The sequence below is a fragment of the Petromyzon marinus genome, chromosome 5 (genome assembly GCF_048934315.1).
Source record: "Petromyzon marinus isolate PM22_M1 ecotype Great Lakes invasive population chromosome 5, UKy_Petmar_22M1.pri1.0, whole genome shotgun sequence".
Taxonomy (NCBI): domain Eukaryota; kingdom Metazoa; phylum Chordata; class Hyperoartia; order Petromyzontiformes; family Petromyzontidae; genus Petromyzon; species Petromyzon marinus.
The window spans coordinates 17,363,823-17,385,410 of NC_133671.1; the positions used below are offsets into that span (position 1 = coordinate 17,363,823).

At 44.2% G+C, this 21,588-nt stretch overlaps 1 protein-coding gene across 1 annotated transcript in view; it reads right to left on the reverse strand.

The window, feature by feature from the left end:
- The window catches only part of TMEM132C (transmembrane protein 132C), a 161,187-nt gene that overhangs the window by 39,454 nt on the left and 100,145 nt on the right, over positions 1-21,588 (reverse strand). Inside the window, exons 3-4 of the mRNA XM_032947214.2 lie at positions 20,902-21,048; positions 5,090-5,273 (exon numbers count right to left, since the gene is read on the reverse strand). Coding sequence (XP_032803105.1) covers positions 5,090-5,273; positions 20,902-21,048 — 331 coding nt within the window. The remainder of the gene's footprint in view (positions 1-5,089; positions 5,274-20,901; positions 21,049-21,588) is intronic.

The following is a 21,588-nucleotide window of genomic DNA, read 5'->3' on the forward strand; positions in this document are numbered from 1 at the left end:
CTGCGACGCGACCACTGTGAAGGGACCACTCGACGTGTAATAGCCGTGGGATGGAAATCGATGAAATCACCCACTGCAGATACCAATAACGGACACCTGAGAACAATAGGAATGCAGTGATTTCATTACGTGCTTAAGGTTTGAAGTCTGCAGTGGCAATCTGCAAAGCTATCATGTTACCACTACCCCCCCCCCCCCCCCCCCGTCTAAAAATGTTCTCTTCCCTGATTACGTTTTCGACAAAACCAATATGCATTTGTTATTGTCTGGTAGCTTATGGACAATTTCTGAGTGCTATTATGCATTTGCCGAAAAGACTATGCGATGCATTTAAAATGTTTTCAATGTTTTTTTTTGTCACAAAAAGAGTTCACATCTTATGATAAACAAAACAGAATAATCCTCCAATGGCTAATCTTTACTGGTATTGTTTGCAACGGTCAAGAATGATAAAAAAAACTAAATCCCGAGAGGCAAACTGTTACAACACATTACTGTAATTTAATATGCAGCAAATAAAATTAGGCCAAGTTAAATTGTGGCAATTCCTTTGTGGGATGGAGGACATTTACGGGAAGAGAAAGGGTGCAGATGCATTTAATTTGTGAGGGCGTTTTACTTGTTCGCTTGACCGTCAGGCAAAAGCGAACACAACAACGCACTTCAGATAATTTAGTCGCGGCGAGAAATGCAATGTGCAATCATTAAAATGTCTATTAACAGAAGTGTTTCCATTTTATTTTTCATGATAATAAAATTATGTGCTTACCATTATTTCTCATAGATCTACAGTACACAACTACCTGTTTCTGAGAATGTGTTCGCAATCGATGGTATTGCTCTACTTATGTACAAAGTTATAGCATTTACCATAGATGCCTTTCTTTGTACCAGTATCAAACAAAATGTAGTATTCTAATCCTGAGAGACGATGAGTAGTAATAGCTATAAAATGTTTGAAAACATTTTTGAAATGAAATGATATATTTGGCTGACATGATACATATCCCATATAGTCTTAATCATAATAAAAAAAACATTACAAATTATACATCGGCACGAGTGATGGATCAATTTCAAGTAAATACATCATGCTGCTATTGATCGTAACGGTAGAATGCCATTGCATTGGCAAAGTGGGTTTCCAAATGACCCTGGGTTGTATGTGTTGATTAACGGTAATTAAGCGGTTCTTACAAAGTTAGATAACAATTGACCATTACGACGAGAACATTAAAAGTAATATAAGGAAATGTCAGGTCTAATGCCGCTAATGATGTCTTTCAGGTCAGTGTTCAGGTAGAATTAAAATTGTCCATTTTTAATGAGTATTACAGCCTCTACAAGTTATTGCCACTGAATGCTAATTGTATTCTTTGTTTCAACGATACATGTAAATTCGTGTTAAATTGCTGGCCCAAAAACAATGTATTCAATAATTTGCATAATTTGAAGGAAGAAACATTGTAAAAATAAAACGCGATTCAACTCAAACTTTACAAATGGTCAGGGACATAATTAAGAAAGCCTTACATCAGTTAATTAACTCCAATAAGATTCAAATTTACAATGGATAAAACATGCGCGTGGAAGAATTATTTGTATAAACCTATAATATAAATAAATTATCCCATTCCAGAAACACATTAACACTAATCAGCTTAAAGCAAATGTGCAAAGGATGGTATAACAGGGTCTGCTATTTAGTGGAGTGTGTGAACTATACAGCTACCTGATAGCTTAACATTAATGCTGATACAAACCATCACCACGTGCCACTGATTTGTGTGCAAATAATCTTTAAAAAAATATTAATTTTATGGTTTGACAGATTACAATGGATAACGTTTACCAAACCACCAGTGTGATTATTGATGCGACTGTAATTGCATTGATAGAAAAGCATTCCAATTTTAAATCATGTCCGGTTAAATATTCTAAATAAATCAGTCTGGCAGATCAAATTGATGTTGCATAGTGATTACATTTATTGGTGACCTTAAATAAGTGGTGAAAATGTAAAAAAATCAAATTTTTCGTCGTGTTGTAAAGGAGTCAGTATTTGCATCCTCAGAAAATCTAAAGTTGACTTTTCACATCCTGCTGCTCAGCGGGATGATATTATTATAAGGATAATTATATTGGAATAAGTAACATTTCGGACCAGGATCTGAACTCATGAATATTTCGACTTTATTGAGTCATTGCGAATATCGCTGCTGCAATACTGCAGATGTTGCTAGATTGAAATAACTAATAGTTTCACCAATATGCTGTCGCTAATCCCAGGTCACACGTTTATAAATGTTACACAAAAGCCAGCTAACGCGGTTTCTGCCAAACAGCAGCTGTATCCGAGCCACATGAGAGAAAACAACATTGTTGGAGCAATGTTACAAAAATCTGCACAAAAAATTATCTTGTGGCTCAAAGGACCATGTAAATGCACGGACTGTTATCAACTCAGCTACATAAGCTACCTAATTGGATTACTCAATAAACAAGAACCATCAACATCTTTTGGCGATGTCACAGATGATCATATTTTAAGATGGATTCCATGTTGGAGCTACACATGCCTCTATGGCCTCAATGGCAATGTGAGCGAATGTTTTTTTGCGCACATTGAGAAATGCAAAGTAATGGCTTTCCTCTCTCCCTGCACGAGAAAGAACAGGCTGCAGGCCCATGGAGCATAATTTAGCATGGGAAGTCACCGAGCTGAAAGGCAGCCGCCACTCAGGCTGAGGTTTGCTTTGGGGGTCGATGCAACAAACGCTCATATTTGCGACGAAGCCAGATTAATATGTGCGTGCACGCACCTCCTCTTGCACGCCTCAACACATCCTACCAAATAAACCGGGGAAATGGGGGTAAGCAGGTTGCTACACCAGGGATACAGCGGCACAACCAAGTGAATGGACGATTGACAGATTACAGGGTTAGCCAATTTACCATCCGAGCCGACACGCAAACTACAGTACGTGAATACACTGTACTGTTTTTACAATCTCACACCTCTAGAGGGATTAACTTAATCACCTATTTAGTCAGGAGATTAAAATCGAAATGTAGTGTTTGTTCGTCGTCTTTATAAGGGCAGAGCTGTTCGCATCATCAACGGATGGGTCCCGATCGTGTTTCCCGGCTCGCACCCTACGTCATTTCGGCACAATGCTCCGACGTTCCGTTCCACGTGTTGGGAAGCTTATTCAGGAGCAACACGCGGTAGAGCAACACAAAGCGCGCATCGGGAAAGCTCAAGCAGCACCTCCGATTAGCACGGTTTTGGCTTCGTATGTTGCCAAAGAAGTTCAACGATACATAAGACTTTGAATATTTATTACTGGAGGAATCCGATGAGCTCTGAAGCTCTTTGCAACATATGTTCAGTATCCATTAAAAACCTATGCAGGTAGTAACACAAGTCTCTATTTTGTTTCTTCTCAAGGAATATTTGTGGAGTCAAAGCTCCCCTCTCTCTTGCGGGAAATTGTCAACTCCCCCGCTCCATCAATGCGTGTTTGCAATGATTTGCACGTTGGTCATCAATAAATAATAACACCCTTCACCGGAGTTGGTTAATAGGATAAATAAAATAAAGTCAAGTATTTATTGGTCCTAAAGTAAATCTAAAAAAAAAATAGTTGTCTTAAAATAATGTAAATGAGTAAATAGAAATTACACGCCTTGGTCAATGAAAAATATTTGTCGATATTTGTTGTAACTAATGTTTTGTACGATGTCATTAATAAAATGATTAGGCTATTGAAAAACACCCATGTCCACCCATTTCATTGTGGTTGATGAGATCAGTTCTATCTTACTGTCACTGAAAGGGTTTTTTAATTGAAATTCATTAGGAGGTATTGATGTCATTAAGATAGTTCAAGTCAGTCCGCTATCAGGCCGCTATGTAAACACAGTGTCTCATTTAGAAAGCATTTTACTTGCCACCTGACCCATGAAGACCTAATTTTATTGTCTGGTTATGGATGAATTTATAAAAAAAAAGCCACCATTTAAATTGGACGGTGTGTGGAACAATTTACAATTCCCCAAAATGAGGGGATGAAAGAGATGCGATAAAAAATACATCCTTGCAAGTATTTGCAAATTAATTATTACAATAGATGGGTTTCAAGGCATGCATCCAATGTGGGCAATATATCGCAAACAACAAAAGGATTTGGACAACGTAACGATACACATAAATTATGTAACTTTCGGAACACGGGTCAACCCTTGCAAAAGAAGCGATGTTTCACGTGTCTCAATCGGTTTATTTAATCTCATAGTTGATCTGATTAAGTACAAATCTTTGTGTGTGCAGCCATTGGTTACCAACCTGAGAAAATCAAATCGCGAGACTTAAGAACGTGACATAATCGCGGGCAGCTGCTAGGACTCAAATCCAGAACATGAGCTGTGCCTGACCCAGTGCTCTGACCACCTAGCCTGGCACAAGCGTCGTGGTGACGTCACCACCACTTAGTGGCGAATGGCGGTTGTTGTTGTTGTTGTTGACCAGAGAGCAATCCGGAACCACCTCTCGTCGTGTGTAGGTCCAGAGACAGTTTTGAAAATTCCCCATTGATGTTGCTAACATTAATATCCCCATAAGACAACCTACAACTGATTTCCCAACAATTGTCTTCAAAGTGGGGTACTTATTTGATTGACCCCCCCCCTTCCCCCCTGGATGGTAGGCAACTTTCGCTTGGATACAACTCGCGACTCACAAATTGGAGTCCTGCACTCTTTGGTTTGGAATAATAAAGTAGCGACGCAATTGAGATGTGTACGCTATTAATCTTCAGCTTACACCCCTTTGTGAATTAAGGCCTCAATGCTGGATTAAAGCCATTTCATACCGTGGGGATTGCTTTACCGTCATAATTTGCAAGTTGTATCAACATGTTTACTCATTCAGGAATAAATGGAGGCACTAACCAATGACAACATTCACTTTTCCCATTCAAAAATTGGTCAGTGATGTGCAGTCGACCAGAATAAAAAGAAACGCAAAAAACCAACCGTTCTATATTGACTAATAAAGCGGTCTGCAATACTGAAAACATTCACCTACCATGGGCAGTGGCACTAGGGCTCGGATATCCCGCTGGCTGACGGCAATCTCGGTAGACAGGCGTTCGCTCTCCGGATGGGAGTCTTGTCCATTGTAACTGACGTGCCACAGCAAATGCCGGAGTGGAGCTGTGCCATTCTCCAGTTCTACCTCCAGCAGGGCCACCTCCCGGCGATCCACGGTGCTGCGGGAGGTAATGAGGAGTACATTGAGAAAAGAGCGTGCGAGAAATGGGGGGGGGGGGGGGGTCCGGAAATAAAAAAGTAAATAAATGGTGACAAGAAGGACGGAAAACGATGGTAAATATCATACAGCAAAGTCAAGGAAGGAAAGGGTAAACATGGTTGCGAAGATGAAAATGGAAAGGTGGCGAAGAGGGTAAAAGAGTGAATGGATGAGACAGACGGAACACAAGGAGGAGGAGGAGAGAGATACGGAGCAGAAGTGATGCAGCGGACAGGCAGATATTTGAAGAAGGAAATGGGAGAAAAAAGAGGGGCAGGAATAGGTCAGTGGGTGAATTCACGTGGCAAAGAGGGCATAGACACAAAGTATAAAAGGAACATTGATCAATCATGTGATGTACGTTGAACTTCTTTCGCGCCGTACGTAGCCAACCGTGGCAATCGGAGGCGCGGTGCAAGGACAACAAACTTAGCACGGAAAGCAGTTCCTAAAGAAAAATGTTGTACGTTCATATAAAAAAAAATCTTGTAAACGTCCCACTATTGAGTGCTATATTATTATTATCATCATCATCATCGTGAATACATACACTTTTTATCTAATATCATAAAATTAAATATCCTTAAGGTTGTAATTTTTGAATAACGCTGAAATGAGAGGTTCTATGTCAAATTCAGTGACCTCTGAGAATGAAATCATTATGCTCTATAAATCTAGCTTCTGTCTCTCCACAGCTGGTCTGCTCGTCATGTCTAAATTAGCATTCACCCCTGCAGACATAACACACTTAATTAATGCTAATGAAATTACAGCATGCCATTAGTAGAATGAGCGCTGGCACATTTATGGCGGAGGAGGCCAGTGTTACTTGCCGTATAATTATTGTAACCGAACATAAAAACTTCCGCTGTGTCCCTTGGTTTTTACTGCTCCCACTTGTTCTCCCAAACAGTACAATGCAACAAACATGGCGAGAAAAAGCATCCCTAAATCACACGTAACCTTTGTTCATTCCTCATAATAGAGGGGTTTTTTTTTGGGTTAGATCGTGTAAATATGAATGTGCCGTTAAACCCGCCACTACCCGACACAGCCAATTAGTAAGGTTTGTCACGTAAACAAAACGTGGCCAATTCGTTACTAGTACAGCACTAACCGGTGTGTTGGAGAGTAAACCCACAACATTTACAATTCGAGTACGACGTTTTGCCGGTAATTACAACCGGCCTCATCAGGCGATAGCCAGAGTTGTGGAGAAATACTCTTGTTTCGGTCGTGAAAGCCTACGTGTTCAATTTTGTTCATTCTCCTCGTATATTTATTTTTTATTGTAATGGAGTCGAGTTGAAAAGAGAAAATGTTTTTCCAATTGCGTTAGCTGCTTTCACTGCAGTCGAGTTCAAGTCTGGTATAATGCCTTCTGCAGTGCAGTTCTACCATGATGAGCAATGCACCGGGGGAATGTTATTTTCCCCCCTGACCTCATTCGTTTATACTCTACCCACATCCCTTGGCCTAAATCCCATGCCTGCCCTCTCCTCGCTCCTCATCACTGCCACCTCCTCCTGCCTTAATCCCGGACCTCATCTACTGCAGGGAGGGCCCTCAAACTCGTTGGTGCTGCTCCAGGTGCCCCCTGCGACTCTTAAAAGTGAAGGGTCACGGCACCATCCCACCCACCCACCCACCCCCCTCATCACTTAGATACCCTGGAATGAGCCGTTGTCGTCTGAGGATGCCTTGGCTCTCAATCAAGGGCCCCCCATCTCCCCCTGTGGGTGTCCTTTGATTCAATGATGACGGGTAGGGTTTTGCCACCTGCCTTTGGTTTGAACCACTCGGTCCCGGACATTGGCACCCGGGTTCCGGTGGCGGCAATAGCTTTGTACAGAGATGTTGGCGGAGGTGTTGTTTTGTTGGAAGTTTATCACGGTATACTGCACAGCTTTGAAAGCCTCAACGCTGACTTGAGATATGTACAGTATAACCCCTCTTAAAGACCACTCCTGTTAATAACTAATCACTTAACGACGGGCCCCATATGTTCGCTTACCGACCATTCCCCTGTTAACGACGGGCTTACGACGAGCACGTGACCGCCAATTTTGGCCAATCGGCGAGCTCCAAAGTGGTCTGACCGGGCCTCGGCCAATCAGCGACGTCCATTCATGAGCGTCGGGGAATTGATTACATTCAGTGTTTTGTTGCGCTTTGAAGTGGAAACATCTCTTTTTGTATTTTCGGTGTACGTGCATTTCTTATGCTCGCTTAATGACCGAAACACTTAACGACCGGGTCCGTGGAACCAATTACCGCCGTAAAGAGGGGTTCTACCTGGACGTTTGGGTTTTATCCGCGGTGGAATAAGTGGCAACCCGCTCGCGAAGGGTTGACCTTTGGGACTCGTCGGTGCTGTTCTGGCTGCCCCTGATGTCTGTGTAGGCCTCGATTCTCGCCGGTGCTGCTTGAGGTGCGGCGTTGCTCTCATCCTGCTCCCGTCTGTGTTTGTCTTTCCCGCTCCCCACCTCGGCCTCACCTTCACCAACCCTTTGATCCCCTTCCCACGCCCCCACCTCCCCCTTTTCTGCCCTAATGTAGTCTGTTCTTGTCATATGTGTCAAGTATCTTGAGATGGGATTGCACTTGGACGATACAGTACGTCCGTTGACATTGTCGTTGCTTTTATTTTTTGGGCCATTGAATGACTTTAGACACATTTTGTGTAAAGTATGTTGGGACAGGATTGCACTCGGACGAAACGTCGACATTGTCGTTGCTGACTCACTCGTTAGAAAAGCGCCGTTTTAACAGCCTTCGTTATATTGCGCAATCACTCATACGGCTAAATGTCACGTTTCATTCTTCAATTAAAATCAATACACATTCAATCGTACATTTATAATAACTTATATTGCCACAACTCATTTAAATGGATATGCAACCTGTCACCTTTTTGTTTTAATTGTGCAGGAGCATAAATGTTACGTTCCTTTTAGTAACAAACCACATCTATGTATATAGGTATATTAAACCTCACGAATGGCTGTGACTATTTAATAGCCCTCCACTAATCCCCAGACGCTCCCCCCCTCCGACTCGCCAGACCACTCATCTGCATCCCCGTCTCAATTTGTGGTCTTCACTGTGCACGCTCCACTTGCACCCAGGCATCCTGATCGCCTCACGCCTCACTCACCCCACTCCTCACTCACACAGAGCCTCACTCACACAGAGCCTCACTCACCCCGCTCCTCACTCACCCAGAGCCTCACTCACCAGGAGCCTCACTCACCCCGCTCCTCACTCACACAGAACCTCACTCACCCCGCGCCTCACTCACCCCGCGCCTCACTCACACAGAGCCTCACTCACCCCACTCCTCACTCACCCAGAGCCTCACTCACCCAGAGCCTCACTTACCCCACGCCTCACTCACACAGAGCCTCACTCACCCAGAGCCTCACTCACCCCGCGCCTCACTCACCCAGAGCCTCACTCACCCCGCTCCTCACTCACCTCGCTCCTCACTCACCCCGCTCCTCACTCACCCAGAGCCTCACTCACCCCGCGCCTCACTCACCCAGAGCCTCACTCACCCAGAGTCAGACTCACCCCACTCCTCACTCACCCCGCTCCTCACTCACCCCGCTCCTCACTCACTCTGCTCCTCACTCACCCCGCTCCTCACTCACCCAGAGCCTCACTCACCCACCCAGAGCCTCACTCACCTCGCTCCTCACTCACCCCGCTCCTCACTCACCCAGAGCCTCACTCACTCTGCTCCTCACTCACCCCGCTCCTCACTCACCCAGAGCCTCACTCACCCATCCAGAGCCTCACTCACCCCGCTCCTCACTCACCCCGCGCCTCACTCACCCAGAGCCTCACTCACCCACCCAGAGCCTCACTCACCCCGCTCCTCACTCCCCTCGCTCCTCACTCACCCAGAGCCTCACTCACCCCGCTCCTCACTCACCCAAAGCCTCACTCACCCCACTCTTCACTCACCCCGCGCCTCACTCACCTCGCTCCTCACTCACGCAAAGCCTCACTCACCCCACTCCTCACTCACCCCGCGCCTCACTCACCCAGAGCCTCACTCACCCCACTCCTCACTCACCCAGAGCCTCACTCACCCCGCGCCTCACTCACCCCACTCCTCACTCACCCCACTCCTCACTCACCCCGCGCCTCACTCACCCAGAGCCTCACTCACCCACCCAGAGCCTCACTCGCCCCGCTCCTCACTCACCCCGCTCCTCACTCACCCCGCGTCTCACTCACCCAGAGTCTCACTCACCCAGAGCCTCCCTCATCCTACTCCTCACTCACCTCCCTCCTCACTCAACCCGCGCCTCACTCATCCAGAGCCTCACTCACCCAAAGCCTCACTCACCCAGAGCCTCACTCACCCAAAGCCTTACTCACCCAGAGCCTCACTCACCCCGCTCCTCACTCACCCCGCGCCTCACTCACCCAGAGCCTCACTCACCCCGCTCCTCACTCACCCCGCGTCTCACTCACTCACTCACCCCACACTGCACTCCTAATTCACCGCAATCCTTACTCACCCCACGAATTACTGCACTCCTCACACACCCCGTGTCTCCACTCACCCCACTCCTCACTCACCCCACTGATCCCACTCTTCACTCACCCCCACATTTCACTCACCCCAAAACCTCACTCACCACACTGCTCACTCACCCCGAGCCTCACCACACTCCTCACTCACCTAAAACCTCACTCCACACTCACCGCACTCCTCACTCACCCCGCACCCCACTCACCCTGCACCTCACTCAGTCCCACGTCTCACTTGCCTCGTCTGCCTTGTGCTGCCAATCTCCGTCTCACACCGTGTGCCGTCGATCCACCTGCCGCTATGTGATGAATCGCAACTATTCGCAAAGGCGCCCCCAGCATTATAACAATTTCTACTTGTAACACGGTGCCGCAGAGTAATTTGCTCACTGCCACGGAGACAGAGAATGACTCAGAGCCGCGAGGAGCCACAGACAAGCAGGAAGGCAAGCCACACGGTGATCCGGCACCAGCGATTGCCCCTGCTCTGCAGTCCTTTCTATATTAAGAAGCCATCGGCCAATGAATGAGTGCTTATGTGTGGGAGGAACTCGGTGCGCCTGAGGAAAAAAAAACCCACCCGCGAGATGGGGGAACACTCCGTCCCAGATAGACGGATTAGGTGGAGTCCAAAGGTTTTGTCTGTACCACATTACCCTGGCAAGCCAATGTATGGCACCTCGATGCCCATGGGAAGGGAGTTTCACAACATTTGTGCGATCCACCAACCCTTGCTGTCTCTACAGTGCTGGTCACCTAGCCTCTGTTTTTGCTTGTTCATGGGTCCCGGGAGAAAACATTTCCTGTAAGAGGAGCATCTTGTTGGTGTTGGGAAAAACATAAGCAAATTTGTTTGCTCGTGAATAGCAAAGTGATTGTGGCACTTCCGATTCGCACGGTTGGCTACATAGGGCGCGAAAGAAGTTCAACATGCATACATACTTAAGGAAATGAGAAGCGAATTGTCAGCCACTTCAGTCAATCATAAGTACCATATTTCATATACATCCCCACACATCACAGTGAGTGGTGTTGCAAACAGCTCTCATAATTTTAAAAATGTCCTTTTAAAGTGTGACACTTTTACACATGTTGGTTTCATAATAGGGAAATAAAAATCCTATATTCACTCGGCCAGACCGAATAGAGATATGATTAACTATTGAAATTACTTTGGCTGAAGCTCTGGGATACTGACCTCCCAAAAGAAGACGATAATTTAATCCATAAAAGCGGTCCAGAATACATTTTCTTCAAAAATGTAAGCCCACTTAATACTGCAATGAAGCTCCATATTTCCATGGCCTTGCACATTTTCAGGGACACTGTTCCCAAAATGTGCCCAATATGCACGATTACCACGACCGTATCCGCGTTAATGACGAGCAGTCAATTAATTATCCCGTCTTGATTGCTATGGGGGGGGGAGGGGGGGCAAAACATTTCTCGCCCTGCGAAGGGCTGTAGGTATGTGTCACTTCCAAGTTTAAAATTGCTAAAATGGTCGTTTTTAAAGCACGGACATGTGCAGCTCTTTTGTCAATCCACTGATAGTGGGTCATAGATGCAGGTCATCGATGTTATTTGATCGTACTACACGCTGGTCACTGCGCATTGGTGAATGCGGGGAGCATAGGCATCGGTGTTCAACAATTTTACAATGCTGCCCTCGACTAACAATGTATTTACCCATATAGATGTTATTATCTTCATCACAACGTTAGTATTTGCAGAACACGGTTTCAGACCTATTTGTCCATGTTTTGTTTCATCTTATCTCCTGATATGTAAGCACGTTTCCCTCGTACATCCATGCACAAGAAAACAGAAAACACTTGTTAAAATGTTCCAGAGAGCCTACCTATAAGAAATCCCAGAGAGCCTACCGATAAGAAATCATCGGACTCATTGAGGCTTTCTTTGTTAACGTAGGAATATCTGAGTCATGTTTATCAACTTGGCACACACGCAGCAGCAGCAGTGCCATTTTTCATGAAGACGCCTCTGAGACACAAGAACCATAATTTGTGGCATTGTCAGTTATCCATATTACAGACTTGTGCGTATGTATGTTGAACTTATTTCACATCATACGTAGCCGCCCGTGCAAATCGGAGGTGCGGGGGAAGGACAACAAACTAAACACAAAAAGCAGTTCTAAAGAAATCCGTTTTTAATCTAGATTTAAAAGTACACAGCTCCAGTGACTTCGTAATACATGGCGGAGGATTTGGGAGGCTGATGTGGCTGCTGACAGTGACAATCCATATTGTGAAGATTTACTTTTGCAGGTACAAACTGGATTTTGAAAGTATCTAAGGAAAATATTCATAGATGCTCGAAGGACTTATAATGAGAATAGGTTTTTATAGTGTGTAAAAAAATCTCGACAGGTATGCTGCACTTAGGAATGATTATAAAAATGAGTAACAAAGCACTGTGAAACAGTTTACACACTGCTAAATTGTTATTGAATTAATCAATCATTATCCTTTGACAAAAATTACTTTTCATAAAAAAAATAGTTTATGGCAGTGAGGCATTAATTGGAATAGTAACTATCAATCTTACGTTTGCTCAAATGTCTCTAGATTAATGGTTTATCATCATGTGCGGGGCTGATTACCGAACAGTGATCAATTTCCTTGAGAATTGAACTGAGCCCATCATTGAAAGTAATTGCCACATCTAATTGTATCAAAATTATAGTATGACACGGTATATATTAGTGCAAGTTGAAATCATTAAGACCAGCAATTTTTCTTGTTATTGCTGGCTGAGCAATAGCACTTCACAACAGAGAACTCACAGTGGCCACAACAATTTCAGGAAATTAACAATTCAAACTGAACAACGCCTAAAGCTAGGCCCCAAACGTCCACAATAGGAAAGGAAACTAAATTAATAATGCCTCTATCGTTTCTCCTAGCAGGCATACGTTATAAAATGGCTACATGAGAAAAAAAAAACTCAACCATCAGTAACTGGAGATGCATGTTCAACTTCTTTCACACCGTACTTCGCTAGCAGTTCTAACTGGAGGTGTGGCGGAGGGCCAACAAACTACGCACAAGAAGTTATAGGTGTGATTCGATCTCCCGGCATGGCAGTTGAAACAACGTTGCGATTTTTAAACTTCCCCTCCCCCAGGCAGCCTCTCTGTCCATCCAGCGGTACAAATAGGTACACGACCACAGATAGTCGATCGGTAAGTCGCGAGTGTGGTGGAATCAAGTGATGGTATTCTCAAATCTTCCAAGATGTCTGGTCAGCGAGGCAGAGTAGCGCAAATACCTCTAGGGAGGCTATCTTAAGTTCCCTCTGTCAGAGGTTCTTCTGCCAGCAGTGGTGTGAGCAAAACAATTGTAGTGCTGCAACCTTTTTGCCTTTTTTTAATCAATTATTAAATTAATGGATGAATTTTTATAATAAGCATTAAAATACTGAAATAATATATAAATTTCCCCATCCCAGGGTTCTGTGGTCACTGAGCCTGTGATTCCCATCAGAGTGCAAACACACACGCACAAAGGATTATAATCTTTTATGAATAATTATTCATAATAACGTTTTTTTTGTTTATTTATTGGTCACCTGAAAGCCTACGTGTTAAACACACCAACGAGTATGTTTGCAAGCAAATGTTTAGAACTGAGCATTAATCGACCTGTCTTGCACCACATTGTTCATCCACGCAAATCATCACGAGTAATCGGAAGTGAATTCTATTTTAAAAAATCAACTCCTTTCCCTCGAGAACCGTTTTAATGTCCAGAGTACACAGTGTGTTTTGATGCCATCTGTCCATCTGGATCCATGCCATTGAACGTGAACATACGACCCTAATAAGATGAGACGCATAAATCTGGTAATTATATCTATCACAAATGGTAAATGTTTTAGAGTGCGCTCTATATTGTGTGTTTGCTTTCCACTTACAAGACTGCAATGATTAAATAAGCCATATAATCTCAAACATCATAAACTCATGTTGTTATCCAAATAACATTTATTCTAGTAATACATTTTTACCCTTTTCGCTGGCACAAAAACTGACACCTTTATACAAGGGACCATGTTTGCTTTAACCACAACACAAGCAATCAAAAATGCAAACAAAAAGAGACAACTCTGATAATGATATGCACTGTTCTTGAATTTGATTGGTCCACACCCGAGACGGCTTTTCTTAGAGCCTAGTCTCCACTGGTGTTGGACCAGATGACGCCTTTTGGCGTCTTTTGGCGTCATCTGGTCCAACACCAGTGGAGACTAGGCTCTAAGAAAAACCGTCTCGGGTGTGGACCAATCAAATTCAAGAACAGTGCATATCATTATCAGAGTTGTCTCTTTTTGTTTGCATTTTTGACTGCTTGTGTTGTGGTTATAGCAAACATGATCCCTTGTATAAAGGTGTCAGTTTTTGTGCCCGCTAAAAGGGTAAAAACCTATTACTATATCTTGTTACTGGCAAAAGAGGTCTCATAACATTTATTCTGACAGAATATCGGTACTGCTAAGCTGATCTCCACGTGCGCGGCGATGTTTGCCGTCCCAATGTACAAAATTGGAAGCCGAGAAAAGCACGTGGATGCCTGAATCCCAGTAAGGTTGTTTACATCCCCAAGGTCAGACAATAACACTCAACATTTTCTCTCTCATTCTTGTTGCATACCAACAATTTATAATAACTTCCAAGTCCATCCACGAAAGGTTCAAGACACTCGGAAACTTGGATAACCTCCAGTCGGGACTAAACTTAAAACACCTCTGTGATAAATTTCCAGAGGTCATGACATTGGTGGCTATAAAATCATCACTTTGTTATCTTTGAGAAGCATGTTTTTGTTTGCTTCTAATAATAAGGGCTTGAAATGTTTTAATAAGGTGCATTTCTCACTTTTCAGGTTGGCGACCCCTTTTTAGAAGTAAAAATTGCTCATGACCTCTCATCCCCACTTAAATAAATAAAGAACCCAAATCAATCAATAAATGCACACATACGCGGCCATATACCAAGGGACACTAATACACACGTACACGCACACACACGCACAAGCAGACATGCAAACGCATACATATGAGCACTTATGTGCACGCTCAAACACGTGTACGTACATAGTCAAACACGCATACACATGCACAAGCATAAATTATACATACAAAGAAAGAGACAAAAGTAGAGAGGTAAGCAGACACGAGGGCAGAGTCAGAGAAGGATGTGAAGGGACAACAGGACACAGAGAGAGACAGACAGGGGGAGAGAGAGGAGACACGGGGAGAGAAAGACATGGGTAAAGAGAATGGCACGAGGAAAGCTGGACACGAGTATACAAGAATATTTGATTGAAACCAAGGAGAAAGATACTTAAGGGGACAGACAAAGAAAGACGTTGGGGGGGGGGGGGGGGCGAGAGAGACGAACAAATGTGTAGAGAGAGGGATAGACGTGAGGAGAGAGATACACACTGGGAGATAAACACACGTGGGGAGATAGACACACATGGGTAGAGAGACACACATGGGTAGAGAGACACACGTGGGGAGATAGACACACATGGGTAGAGAGACACGTGGGGAGATAGGCACACATGGATAGAGAGAGACACGTGGGCAGAGAGAGACACGTGGGCAGAGAGAGACACATGGGTAGAGAGACACACGTGGGGAGATAGACACACATGGGTAGAGAGACACACGTGGGGAGATAGACACACATGGGTAGAGAGACACACATGGGTAGAGAGACACACGTGGGGAGATAGACACACATGGATAGAGAGAGACACGTGGGCAGAGAGAGAGACGCGGCAAGAGAGAGACCTCCTATAACCCCACAGATTGCCTCTGGGGTCGCGACCCACCATTTGAGAAACACCGCTTTAATCTACGTGCAGTTGTTTCTCGAGCATTTTACACTGCTAAAAATAATCTTAAATGTGGAGGTTTCACACAAACCAAATACTGCGTATAATCTTTGTGAATGGGCATAACATCTTCAACAAGATGATTTGTTTTACCAAGTTCACTGGCACCGGAATATATATAAGATAAAGAATATCAATCATCTACGGTTATACCTGAATATTTTGAATTTGCGTCCAGGAGATGTTGTCTATTTAAAGTCGCTTCGATGCCATGTGAAAATAGCAGTTACATAGATCATAGCGAGACTATAGTTGCAACGCAAAAAGTATACACCTCTGAAATATCTAAGGGTAAATTTAATGCGTGTGATTCGCATGGTGGCAGATGAGTCTTCTCCACAGAACAAAGTACTCTGTCTTGGTGGAGTTAAAGGAAAATGAATGTGTAGTGACATCGGGAACGTCACTGTATGGTGCCGGCCCGGGAGGGCCGTGGCGTGCGATGTTCTTACGTCGCGGAGAGCACCGGGTGGGTTGCTGTGTGATGCCGGCTCTAGCACAGCACGGCGTGCGATGCACCGTCATCGCGTACACCCCGTAGGCGGGTGTAGTACCAGCCCTAGCGGGGCTTGGCGAGCGCTGGGATAACGCGGGCATCACGCACGGCGTGTGGTGCGGCCTCCCACAAGGGGGAGTGGGAGAGTGTCAGCCCAGGGGCAGGGTTGCCCCGGGTCATGGCACTCTGGTTGACCCCGTAGACACGTGATCCGGAGTGTCCACAGAGAAGGCCCCAGTTGGGGGGGCTAGGGGGTGATCACGTGTCCGGGGAGAGCTCTCGAGAGGGCGCTAGAAGGCTCGAGAAGGCGGGCGGGGCCGAGGGCAGAGCCGGCCCCCGACTCGGGAGGATATAAGGTGGGTCCCTGAGAGGGACCAGGGTCTCTCTTCGTTCTACAAGCTGGAAGCTCTACGTCTACAAGCTGGAAGCTCTACGTCTTACGAGGCATCAACACGTGCCCGGGGACCCGAGTGAGGGCCCGACCCTTCGTAGCTGTAACTCCTAAGTATAGTGTAGTTAGCTGGGTGGTTACCACCCCAGGCTGTATCTGGTAAAGGGGCAGTTACCCCTTGTATATACGTGTTACAATAAATGTGTTGCCTCTGAAGAATAAGGTCTGCGACTCAGTTGGACTCACTACACATAGATTAAAAAAATGTCCACCAGGCAAAATTAGCCTGTCCAACAACAATACAATGTGAAAGGCAGCCAGTATTGTTTAGTATGATAACAATGAGGTTAAACTTGGGTAGGAAAGTAATACAGTAACTCTATGGTTTTATATGGCATTTAATTGTGGGTCTTGGACTCATTTTGTTTTCAGATTTGTGGTCCAGAAAGGCATGACATGCCAGCTATAGTGTGCCGTCAACCAGGAGAGGTAGATGGGGATATAAACATTCGTAATGGCACCCGAGTTCCTACCCGGGTCTCTGCCCGACGTTTATACAGCATCAGTGACCATAGCTGAAAGCATGAACTCAGGCTCTGGGTCAGAATGTTTATATATACTGGAGGTATCCGATGAGGTATACAGCTCTTTTTCACATATGTCCAGTAGCTGGGTGACTGTGAAAAGGCCGTAGTGCTGTTGAAAATTCGGAAATTTGTGGCAGCCTTGCCGAAAGGAAAAGAGAGTGGTGCAAGTTAAAGACCAATGATCTGCATGCAAATTTTTGCCTGGCAATTTCGCGCCGTTTTCTCAGTACACCAAACTCGAATGAACTATCCTGTGTAACTGTCAAAACTTTAATTATTTCAAGTTTTACAAATATTATTCTCGTGTTTCAGATCTATAGTAATCTTAACACATCCCGAAAGCAATGGATGTACCATAGACCAAATGTTGGTCTGTTGCATAAACTAAAAATCAGCTTTCGGTCAACACACTCACAAAATTACATTGAATGGAAATGGATTAATAGTGAACGCATAATAATTGATTACAATACACACAAACTTTTAATTCCAAGATCATGTCATTTTAGTAATGCTATCATACTGAATCTTGAGCATGTTAATTAAATTAGACCAAAAAAATAAAAAAAAGCTTGTGACTAGACAATTTATAAGCAGAACTACATTGTAACTCCACATATCAGCCTATTGGCTTTCCAAACAATATTATAAAGCAACAATTGTTTATGTAAGCAACCCCTGGACCAGTTTCAATCTTCTCGGTCTCATCAGCAGTCAGGCTTGTTAAACAAATGCCGCTGGATTACCAGATGTTGTTTGCAAGAGCATTCCAGAGTTTTGCTTGTTTAGACAAATGTTGCACGATCTTATTTGTCTTGAAAGCCAATATGCTGGTAGACTAAACGTCAACATTTTTAGCCCATCGTGGAAACAAAATAAGAGTTTTGCTTATATTTGCTTTTACCCATAATGCTCTCTGGCTACGCATACTGAGTTTGCGTTGTGAATCCACGCTCGTGCTAAAGAGGAGCAGTATAAGTCACATGTATTTATGCATGTAATTGCATGCACAAGTAATTTGAATCATGCTGAAGTACAAAGACACACGCACGCGTGAAACACCTCAACACAAACCTGCAGAGAGCGGACAGTACAGAGGAATGTGCATTAACAATGACTGTACACCGTCCTTATCACAAACAACTCGAAGCTATTATAATGATTCACATATCACAGACGTAACATTTATCTGACACTGTTTTCCTTTTATCGTATTCTTCACTGCAATCTTGTTCTCCACGTATGGCTTCGTGAATAGCAACTGAAAGATCTCTATCCAGATTTGGGTCAGGTGGGGCTAATGAATTGCTGCTGCTGCTACGCTTCCGTCGAATTTGCAAAGTTGGCAGTGGTTTCGCACAATGATCTCTACGGTTTGGTAAGCGGGGCTCCGCAGTCACATCTTCCACTTAGGGGCCGTCCATAAATGACGTACCGCGATTTTGGACGATTTTTGACCTCCCCCCCCCTCGTCACACGGCGTCACAAAAAGTCAGACCCCCTCTCAAATATGACGTCACAAAGCTCTGCCCCCCTCCCCCCCCCAAAAAACATATTTACATTTTGTTACATTTTGAAAATAAAACATGCTTCAAATCGCTTTAAACTATTGTCATTGTAGTGCGTATTTAACGTGGCGCTGCACTCTGATGTCGTAGGAGAAAACATTTATCAAAAAGTCTATTTAATTATGTAGAACGTGTTGTCTATATTTATTTAAAGTTGCGCATTTTGATGTGACGTCACGTTTCTCAAACCCCCCCCGCCCTCGTCACACATCGTCACAAATGTCTGACCCCGCCCCCCCTAGGTGCGTGACGTCACTTATGGACGGCCCCTTATGAACATGGTGACCAGATCTGGCGTGGGTCGTTCGGATTCGATTGAGTCGTGTGCTACATCGTTTTTTTCCCGGTAAGGCTGGACACCAGGGAGTCCATTGATGGGATCCGATTTTATATGTTTGTTAGGGATGTCAATTATGTTGCAATTTTTCTTTGAGCATCGTCATCATCATGAACATCAACATGTGCGGCATCGTGTCAGGAAACAAATTAACAAATATCCATTCAGATCTCCCAGAGCAAGAAGTGTATCATTTCTAGATTTGAAGCTTTCGTGACTGCAAGGATCCATACTCATTGGTTCTATTCGGTAAAGTCACGTAGGTAAAAAATAAAACAACAAAAATCACGACGTTTCGGCCACAACACAAGCGGCCTTCATCAGGTGAAGGGACCAGACTGTCTCGAAGACTGCGCTGGAGTGAAGTCTTCGAGACAGTCTGGCCCCTTCACCTGATGAAGGCCGCTTGTGTTGTGGCCGAAACGTCGTGATTTTTGTTGTTTTATTTTTCACCTACGTGGCTTTACCGAATAGAACCAAAGAATAAGTGTACCATTCTTTTCAGAAAACGGCCCAGACGATCATGTCGCAGAACTACTTCTGGGGTGGCTAAAACAAAAGCCTCTTTACTCATATCAAGGGCACACATTTTATATTCCCCTCCAAACAGTGTTTTGTTTGCATGCCAATCAATGAGAATTGAAATCTCAGCGGTGTAATGAACCAATTTGAAGTGGGAGGGAAAAAAGACGTGATTTTATTTTTAGTGCAGTCATTAGTGATCGCATCAGTGGCTGCACGGATTCAATCAAAGGTGGCTGTCCAGATTTGAACCCGGCATCTCAACAGTGCTGGTTCAGTGCCCCGATCCCTGAGTTACCCTACCAAGTAATTCATCTGACCTTTATCGTTACTCTTAAGATTAAATAAAACCTAGGCAACAATCCGGTAGTCTAGACAGTGGTGGCATGAGGCATAACAAAAACAAGTACAGGGCTTTGTGCCCCAAAGAGGCTCAAGGGTGCCCCAGATTCATGAATGAAATAAGGATGCATCAAATATCAGCTAAAATTCAAATGCAAAAAAACATGACAAGCTCATTAAATAAGTAATATACAAATCAGCTATCATATTTCTATCCTGCCTGCATATCTCTTTTCTCATTTGACTACATCTCTATTTGACTATATATTATGCATCTCTTTTTTAGCCTACATTTCTCTCATCTCACTGCATCTATTATCTCTTGTCTATACCTCTGCTGTTATCTCACTAGGATTGTATGAGTTGAAAGGGGGGCCCCCAAATATATTTTTTGCTGAATGCCCCCCAATGTGCTTGCACCACCACTTACTCCACATCCAGCAAACAGCAACACATGTTCTCAAGAACAATGATTTATGATAATAATTGTCCCCTTCTTTGGTTCTTTCGGTAAAGTCAAGTAGAATGAGAATAAAATAAAAAAAATGAAAAATAACACAATAAAATTCTCACGACGTTTCGGCCACAACACAAGTGCCCTTCTTCAGGTGAAAGGAACAGACCTGTCGGGACGACAGAGCTTCAAGTCTCATCCTTTCACCTGAAGAAGGCCACTTGTGTTGTGGCCGAAACGTCGTGAGAATTTTATTGTGTTATTTTATTTTATTAATTTATTATTCTCATTCTACGTGACTTTACCGAAAGAACCAAAGAAGATGAATCCTTGCAGTCACGAAAGCTTTAAATCGAAAAATATAAATAATTGTCCCGTTCAATTTGTCTCAATACACAGCCCTGTGTTCAATCCTTACTTGTCAGGAATGCTGCTCTCCTTTCTTAGAATATTCATGGTGGCCACAGAGAGCTTGCCACTATTGATGATCTCAGAGTTGATCTCCCACTGGCTTGGGTTGATGGGCAATACAGACAGCAGACCAAGGCCATTCTTCCCTTTTGCCCTGCACACGTTACAGAAAGGAGGTGGAATAGGAGTTAGCAAATGCAGTGCACATTGCACATCGTACGCAGTACTGGAGTATAAATGCTACAAGCATAACCACTGATCATCGAACAGAGATGGTCAGTGTATCACGCGCTTTCAGATACGCTTCTGTGGCCGTCTGGAACGCTCTTCCTTCTGATATTAGGAAGCCACTGGGGCCATGCACTTTTAAATGTAGATAAAAAAAATTGTATTTCTTTGGAACTGCTTTGTTGTTGTTGTTATCCTTCCCCCACACCTCCGATTAGCACGATTGGCTACGTACGGCGCGAAATAAGTTCAACGTAGGGCATACACAGTATATCGCCTGTTGCAGAGGGTCGTGGTGTTCACGCTGGTAGCCGCCCTGCCTAATACTGTAGGCGTAGTCACCATGAATACGCGCCGTCTGATTCGCGATGGATGTTAAAGATCCTGTCGCGTTGTTACAAAAGAGTAAGCCACATGTGCCGGTGTCGCAATCCAGATTTACAAAATGATTCGCAGGTGACTTGAA